Here is a 9,162-nt window from a genome sequence, read left to right as displayed (position 1 = left end):
AAATACAAAACAACGCACGCACACACGCACGCACACACACAAAAACACACACAAACTTACACATACACACACACACATTTTAATGCATACATTAAAAGTATATAATAAATTTATCTTTAAATACGCATCGTAGAGCTAGCTATGAACACGCACACATACATCCACAACCACACGCGCGCATACGTATGCATGTGTGCACGCGTATTCGTATATATACAAATGGGTATGCAGTCATGTGTACACACATTTGTGTATGCACACGTGCAAACATTTCTTTGATGTTTTTTTGCAGCAGCATACAATCAATAAGAGATTAAACCAACAATTACAAAATAATATAACCTTTTTTTCATATTTTTATATTTTTTTCTACCGTCATTAAAATGAAAAACTCACCAATGTCAGAAACATAATCACAAACACCTCCACCTACAAAACATCATCTTCTTTGGCGGGCACGATGGGGCGACGAGATATATGATTACAACACAAATACATTAGCTATCAATGCATGTGTATATATCACGTCACAGTCAACGTACCTATATATGTATATATAAATATATATGTATATATGCTGGTAAATATATGCTGGTAAAAGACCATAATTAATGCAACAATTCATGAAATCTACCGAATTTCTAGCGTTGGATAGTTTATTATTACATTTCTCAATATTTCTAACCAAATTCTTATCGTCCTTATTTATTTTATTAAAGTTAAAATAATATACGGTTTTCCAATTGTTTGATACACCATCCACACACACACACACACACACACACACACACACACACACATACACACACACACACACACACACACATGCATACACTCACACGTACAGACATACACACGCCTCATATATATAATGCATACATATCAACATATTTATTCATATCATACATCTCACATTAATTCTAAACATATAAATTTATACGATGCTTATGTTTTTTCATATGGAGGACGTATTAGGTTTATGCTATGTATCTATGTGTATTGTTGTATAAGTCATTGTTCTGCTGAGTATGTTTGTGTAATGTTTCCATCTATCTATCCATCCATCTATCCATTCATCGATTCTCATATCAATCCATTGTCAACACATCCATCCAGTCATCTATACGTTCTTCCGTACATACGTTCATACATTCATTCATGCATTGTTTCTTTCATTCATTTATCCTCCCAACCATTCATTCATTTTCGCATCTATCCATCTGTTTATTCATACATTCATTCATTCATTCGTTTGTTCGTTCGTTCATGCATATATACACACTATCACAGAAAGGCACACACACACAGAAACACAAACACACATCCAAGCAAAAAGAAATGAACATCAATCTAGGCATCCATTAAGAAATGAGGCACTCGAAACTCCAAAGTGAAGCGCATTGAAATAAAAACGAAAACACCGTCTTACTTACTAAACTGCGAGCTACGTAAACATTTGATTTGCATGAAAAAATCGTTAATCTGTGAGCTGTTGGAGAGTTATATCAATAGAAGATGATAGGTCGATGGTGCTAGTCTCTCTTATTCTTCTCTCTCTCTCTCTCCCTTCTCTCTCTTTATCTTTCTTCTTTTTCTGTCTTTCCATCTCTGCCTCTTTCTTCTTTTTTCCTCTTTTTCTGTTGTTATTTTTGTTGTCTATCTGAGTATGTTGCGTTCATTTGTTGTTATTGTTCTTTGCTGCTAATGTTCCTTGTTGTTGTTTGTTAATATTCTTTGTTTTTGTTTCTCTGTTGTTTGTTAATATTCTTTGTTGGGTCGTTATGACACCGTACTGACGTTTTTGCAGTTTGTTGTCGAGGAGTTTGATGTCAATTCTTTTTTTCAACGTCACAATGCATTAATCAAATGAAATGAAAAAAAAACTATTTTTTTGAAAAATAAGGAAGAATTCGTTTATTACATTGAAGTTGAATCGAAAATTTCATTCGAGTGTTATAATACTGCAACGCTAACAGAACAAAAAATAAAATAACATCAATAACATTATTGCAACATCAGCACGGCGGCACTGGCAACAACAATGATTTCATCGTCGTGACAATGACATCAACACGATACTGACAGTTACAAAACTGGAACGTTAACAACGTCAACATTGCAACAGCTAAAAACAATTAAAACAAAAAGTTGCATAGAATAAACACGAAGGCAAGACAAACACACCGACACACACCGACACACACAGACAGACACACGCATACACACACACGCACAAACACACACCACGCACACATACAGCGTATAACTGGAATGATAAATTTCACAACGCGATAAAAAATGGTCATATCAGAACTATCAATTCTTCAAACAATATGTCCCGAACAAGGAATATTCTATAAAAGCTTCTTTTAATAAATAATGAAAAATATTAACTAAGAATTATTGCGAATTTTAAAATGTCGCCAATGTAGGTATACAATGTATAAAAATTTATAGAAATAAATAAATAAACTTTGTAGGAATAAATAAATAAAATGAGATAAAATTATACAAAAATTAATCTTAAGTATAGAATAACAGGCGAGAACCTCTGTCTGTTATTGGTTAGAGGTTTTAATTTTGATGTTTGATGACAGATCTGCATTATGAAGAAAAAAAAGAATAAATAAATAAATAAAAAGACGGTAAAAAAACGAAATACAAATAATGTAATTAGTGGTTAGAAAAACGTTTGCTAGTTAGAAAATGCAGTTACATATGGAAGTAATTTAGTTAGTAGTATTAATGTATCAAATACACTTATTGTAATATGATAGAGACATTCAATGTCATGTAATACACCTGTTGTCATATAGTAATGCAATATAACACAATCTTAATGTAATATAAAACATTCTTATTGCAATACGAGATTATTGTCAAGTAAAAGCAGTATTACATCCCAATGTTATTTTAAATTCATTCGCTTCGCAGCCGTGAGCATTGAATGACGTTGTGTGTTTGGGAAAGAAAAATTAGAAATATACGTACGATTGTCTGATTGTTTGTATGCATGAATGTTTGTATGTTTGTTAGTACGTATGTATGTATGTATGTTTGTATGTATGTGTATGTGTTTGTACGTATGTTTGATTGTGTACAGTAAAAATGTACGTGTATGCATATGCACGTGTATGTGTGTGTGTGTGTGACAGTACAGATAGTTTCATAAAAACCTATTTGTAGTGAAATGGAAAAAATAGAAATGATTTTACGTAAAAAATTCATGTTTAATGGAATAAATAGGATCATAAATAAACACAATATCGAATTTTGTGAAAAAAAGCGACGAATATGCTTCTCGATTTGAAAAAATTAAAATTTTCAAGTAAATCTCATGAGATACTGAGAGAGAGAAATTAATGAAAACATAAAAATAATGGTGGCAATCATGAAGCAGACAAAAAATATAACAAAGAAACAGCAGGCCTTTATACACAAACGCCTCTATATTGAAGCGCTACTAAAACAGCTACTCAAACACCCTCTATTCAGACGAAACTAGTTCCACCACCAACACCTGCCTTATCACCATCGCCACCACGACCACCAGCAGCAGCAGAATCAACAACCACACCGGCGACATTTGCGTTCGAACTAGGCGGAGGTGGAGTTGGCATCAAGTACTCAACTTCGACTCCAAAATCGGAAACGGATATTTCTCGATCGCTTGGTTTGAATTGCCTCTCCAGACAGGAGAATATCTCGTCGTTCACAATCTGAAACTTCCTGATCCTATCTACCATCTTCCTCAAGGGCTGTGTGAGTTTTTTTGTTAACGTGTAAATTTAACACCAACACCAGAGAAAGATAGTGAGAGAGAGAGAGAGAGATAGAGATAGAAAGAGAGAGAGAAAGAAAGAGAGAGGAGAGAGAGAAAAGAAATTAGGATGATATGATATATGGATTGTTGTTCAACAATGGCAAAGGTGTAAAGATCAGAACTTCAATTAAAAAAACTTGACGACGATGACGACGATGATAGTAATGAAGAGTGATTGTTAGGATAGAAAACAAATTTAATAAGTAACGGAACGTAAATCCCGATAACTAACAACGCCAGAGCAGACTTTATCAATCTGATCAACTCTGTTAACCTTGTACAGATGATAGCAGCAATCCATTATCTGAAACCTTCATTAAAAAATGTGGCATTTAGAAAAATACTTTGATGTTAGTAAATATTAATGTATGCTACTTAATCCCCAATGTAAATCTATACGACAGTATCATCTTTATTACCTATCTCTATCGCTGACAACGGTACATCATCGTTATTTATTAGTATCCCTTATGATACATCATCGTCATTTATTAGTATCATCTATGATATCATTGAACCATCGCATAGTATCGTTATATATCATCATTTTGTCGTTATATCTAAAACACAATTAATAATTGCTTTATCGTCTCTATCTCAATCACATCATCGTCGCCATCCTCCTCCTCATCATCATCAGAGCAGCAACATCAGCAGCATCATAATGTCATCATCACTGTTACATCACCCTCATCATCATTACGTCATGATTAATCAACATCATGACGTCATCATTAATATCATCGTGACGTAATCACCTGCGATGTTGCTTTAATAGGAAAACAATTGAGCAACCACCCCAGTTTATTCCTTCGCCAAACAACTCTCTGGAAAACAAATTATAAAAAGATTTACATCACCATCATCGTCATCAGTATCTTTATCATCGTCAACATCTCTATCACCATCAACTTTCTTTTATCATCATCCAAACGATCATCCATCCAAATCACCATCCCCATCGCTGACTAACTCAACGGTCAGTTCATTCTGTCCAAGAGTCCTGCACATGACGAATTGCATGGCTGACCAGACGCGATGAAACTCCTTGTTGCTCTGCACGCACCACAGGGTCGCCGATGAGGTAGCGTTTGACGGCTTGCCGTGAAATACTGGATCTTCGATTGATAGCAGCTCGTCTTGCAGTTGAACCAGGAAGGTCTTGAAGACGTAGAGTCCGCAGGCCAGTTTGTCTCTTGATAGGAGAATGTTCTCTTTACATAGTGTAAAGTCCTTGAGGTGTGGAGTTGTTTCTTTTTGTTTGAAATGTTTTTCACCGCAACTTCATCCTTATTCTTATATACATTTCAAGGTTTCCAACCGATTGCATTATCAACGTAACTATCTTCATCATCATTTCAGTTATTTCATCTCGCAGCTTCCTCATCATCGTCATCCTCTTCATCATCATAATCATCATCATCATCATCATTCTCACTCACATCTTCATCATCCTCTTCATCATCACCATCATCAATCTCACTCACATCTTCATTATCCTATTCATCATCACCATCATCAATCTCACTCACATCTTCATCATCATCATTGTCATCCCGTCGTCGTCATCATCATCAGTACCTCTTCATTGCAGTTCCTTGACATTATGGCCTGCAAGTTAAGATGGCGATACTTGTTCTCGAGTTCGAGCGTCAATTTCGCCCTCTCGGTTTCTAATTCCTCTGACGTTTTTTTGTCTTTGGGAAATTTCGAAATGATTTTAACGTACGCGACGATACTGATGATGATGACCATGATGATGATGATGATGATGATGATGATGATGATGTTATAATGATGATGATATGATGGTGATGATGACGATGATGTTATGATGATGGTGATGGTGTTTTTGGTGATGCTTGTGATAGTGTTTATGACGTCAGCTGCCATTTTCTACAGTAACTACGCAATGATCATTATTATTTCCAACAATCATTCCAACAAAAATCATAGTCATCATTATCAACATCATCATCATTATCACATCATCACCATCGCCGTCATCATCATTATCACCATCGCATCCAACCATCTTCCGGAACGTAAGGTTTTGGAATGACCTTGAGAAACATGCCAGCCATGTTCAACTCTGAAACTTCGCGGATGGACTGAACGAATGAATGAAAGAATCATCGTCGCCGTCATCATAATCATCATCATAATCATTATCATCGTCGCCGTCATCATCATCGTCATCATAATCACCTGGTATTGTTCAATCAGCATAACGAACAGTATAGAATTTCCAATCTCACGCATACATTGGAAGACTTTTGGCTGGAGGTCAGAGTAGGTCAGGATGGCTTCCAACTGCATCTCATAATAACCAAGAACTCCTGGTGGAGATGTTCATTTCTTTATTCGTTCCTTCCTTCGTTTGCTCACTCGCTCACTCATTTATTAATTTATTTAATTAATTTATTTAATCATTCATTCGTTCATTCGTTCGTTCGTTCGTTCGTTCATTCATTCATTCATTCATTCTTTCATTCTTTCATCCGTTCATTCTTTCATCAATCTTTTAATAATCTCTTCAATTTTATTCAACTAATATACTCAATAAATCATTTACACAACAAATTAACACCTAAACTATGGATAAAAAGAGTCAAACAACCAGGAATACAATCAAACACCAACGAACATACGAACAAACATGCAAACACAAACAAACAAACTAACACAAACAAACAAACACAAACAAACCAACCAGGTGATGTGTAATCATATCTAGGAAGTATGCACTTTTCGGGCATGACACTTTGCAGTGACGTTGTATAGGGTACCAAAGTGTTTCTTATCTGCAAACAATACAGAAAAACACACAAAACTAAATTTAAAAACTCTAATTTGTATAACAATCTTAACAGCAAAGAACAACAAATTAAAAAAAACACCAAAGACAAACGATCACCGACCAAAGACCTAATATTCTCCATAAGTTCTTTGGCCAGCATGGCGACATCTTGGTACCCCATTAGTTCGACCATTGCTGTGAAGTGAGGAGCGCCGAAGAAGTTGCTATACATGCCGTGTATGCATTGGTAGCACTGAGCTAGGGCCTAACGATGACGCAATTATTATTATTATTATTGTTGTTGTTGTTGTTAGGCATGTACTACTCCTATTGTCATTATTATTATTACTGATATTTTCATTATTGTTATTATTACAAAAACAGCAATACTACTATTGCCGTTACAGCCGCCACTACTGCGGCTACAATAACTACAACAACTGCTACTACAACAACTACTAAAACTACCCACAACTGCTACTACTACAACTTCTACGACTACAACTTCTACGACTACAACTTCTACGACTACAACTGCTACTACTACAACTGCTACTACCACAACTTCTACTACCACAACTTCCACGACTACAACTGCTACTACTAAAACTGCTGCCACCACAACTGCTGCTGCTACAACTGCTACTACTACAACGACCACCTTGTTGCCGTACAAATGACAGGCGGCCACGTTTGGCGGTCGGTCGCGCGTGGTCTTGTCGGCAAAAGGAAGAACCGTTTGGACGAATCTGACGATGACGTCATTATCATCATCAATATCAATCTCGTCATCAGCATCGTCATCGTAATCGTCACCATTATTATTGTTATCGTTTTGTGTTATCATCGTCGTCATCATCATTGTCGTCGTCATCAGCGTTGTTATCAGCGTAAATAAAGTACATAGTAGCAGTGGTTATTTTGTAACTGTTAAAACGGTAAATATATAAATAATTGTAAGAAAGTAAGAAAAACAACGAAACATGATGTGTATCAACCAAACAGTAATCAATATATTATTGTCTTTTTATTAACTTTATTGCAACTCTATGTTTATCATAAAATTTGATTGATAACGCCAAAAATAATAAGAATGATTGAACCCCAATTGAACAATTAAACCAGCCCCTCTCAAATGTACTCACTTGCAGTGACGAGCATTTTAGATTAATAGGATTTTATAATTATTTCATTATTGATATTTGGTATTTGGAGTTAGAAAATATACACCAGTGCCAGCACCAGCAATAAAACCAAAACGGAAAAGCCGTACAATCCGTGATCCTAATTTCCGGATTTACCGACCTGCCTGTACTGGAATTGTAGCAGTAATGCGGGAGGAAGTCGGAAGTCAGTTCCAGAAGGATGTAGACGGCGATCCGGCCGTAAGGAGAGGTCACGTTTGAGTTTGCTTCTCGCCAAAGGATGGCGAAATCGTCAAGTGGAAGATATTTGTTCAGCCTTTTGTGGGTTTCTTTGTTTATGCGTACTAGAGTCTCTAATTCCTTTGTTTGTTTTTGTGTGAGTTTGTTTGTTTGTGTTTGTTTGTGTGTGTGTGTTTTTGTTTGTTTGGGTGAATTTGTTTGTGTACGTTTGTATGTGTGTGCGCGCGCGTGTGTGTGTGTAAATGTGTGTATTTATTATTTTTTACTGGTACATAAGTGTAGAAACAATGTAATAAACAAGCGACAATGTTAAAAGCAACAATGTAAACAAAACCAACAACGTTGATATCGACCAGAACAACATCAACAACATCAAACAACAGCAACAAAAACAATAGACCACAACAACAACAGACAACAACAAGAACAATAGATCACAACGACAACTACAACAGATCATAACAACAACGACAACAACAACAAAAGCAGACCACAGCAACAACCACAACAGACCACAACAACCACTACAGAAACAACATCAGACCACAACAACAACAATAAATCACAACAACAACAACGGACCACAATTCCAGTGACGTCAGAGAATTCAAATCTCGAGATGGCGATGTTCAGTGATTTGATCAAGAGTTCGTTCATAGACTGTGTGATGCGCTGCTGCAAATCCACTGATCTTCCTAACAACTATAACAGCAACAACAACAATAATAATAATAATATGAATAATAACAACAACAAAAACAATAATGATAAGTTTTTAAAATAAGAAACCAAATGTTCAAAGAAATGTCTCAAAAATTGAGTCATAATAAAATGTATTCAAAATAATGATGATAACAATAATAATAACAACAACAATAATAATTACAACAATAATAATAATTTTAAATAATAATAATTATAGCGTCAACGTTATCAGCAGCAATAGTAGTAGTAGTAGTTGTTGTACTGCTGCTTGCTTATACAATTAGTACAATTAGACAAGAAAAATAAAATTATTCAGCAGCTAGCAACTAATTATAGTAAAAAAACAACATTTTAATTATTGTCAGCATTAATCATCAAACAACATCAGAGAAAGAGAGAGAGAGTAAGTGAGAGAGAGAGAGAGGAGAGAGAGAAAAGAAGAAAAGAAA

General features: G+C 35.3%; 1 protein-coding gene across 1 annotated transcript in view; it reads right to left on the bottom strand.

The window, feature by feature from the left end:
- Positions 1–3,491: 3,491 nt before the first annotated feature.
- Positions 3,492–9,162, bottom strand: part of HELRODRAFT_170497 (hypothetical protein) — a gene marked incomplete at both ends in the record, with an annotated part of 13,934 nt that continues 8,263 nt past the window's right edge. Inside the window, 12 exons of the mRNA XM_009016316.1 lie at positions 3,492–3,758; positions 4,056–4,134; positions 4,582–4,650; positions 4,797–5,056; positions 5,405–5,520; positions 5,856–5,934; positions 6,032–6,162; positions 6,537–6,627; positions 6,745–6,888; positions 7,285–7,372; positions 7,929–8,128; positions 8,591–8,710. Coding sequence (XP_009014564.1) covers positions 3,492–3,758; positions 4,056–4,134; positions 4,582–4,650; positions 4,797–5,056; positions 5,405–5,520; positions 5,856–5,934; positions 6,032–6,162; positions 6,537–6,627; positions 6,745–6,888; positions 7,285–7,372; positions 7,929–8,128; positions 8,591–8,710 — 1,644 coding nt within the window. The remainder of the gene's footprint in view (positions 3,759–4,055; positions 4,135–4,581; positions 4,651–4,796; positions 5,057–5,404; positions 5,521–5,855; positions 5,935–6,031; positions 6,163–6,536; positions 6,628–6,744; positions 6,889–7,284; positions 7,373–7,928; positions 8,129–8,590; positions 8,711–9,162) is intronic.

The sequence above is a fragment of the Helobdella robusta genome, assembly GCF_000326865.2.
Source record: "Helobdella robusta unplaced genomic scaffold HELROscaffold_18, whole genome shotgun sequence".
NCBI lineage: Eukaryota > Metazoa > Annelida > Clitellata > Rhynchobdellida > Glossiphoniidae > Helobdella > Helobdella robusta.
This window is presented reverse-complemented; position numbering and strand designations above follow the sequence as displayed.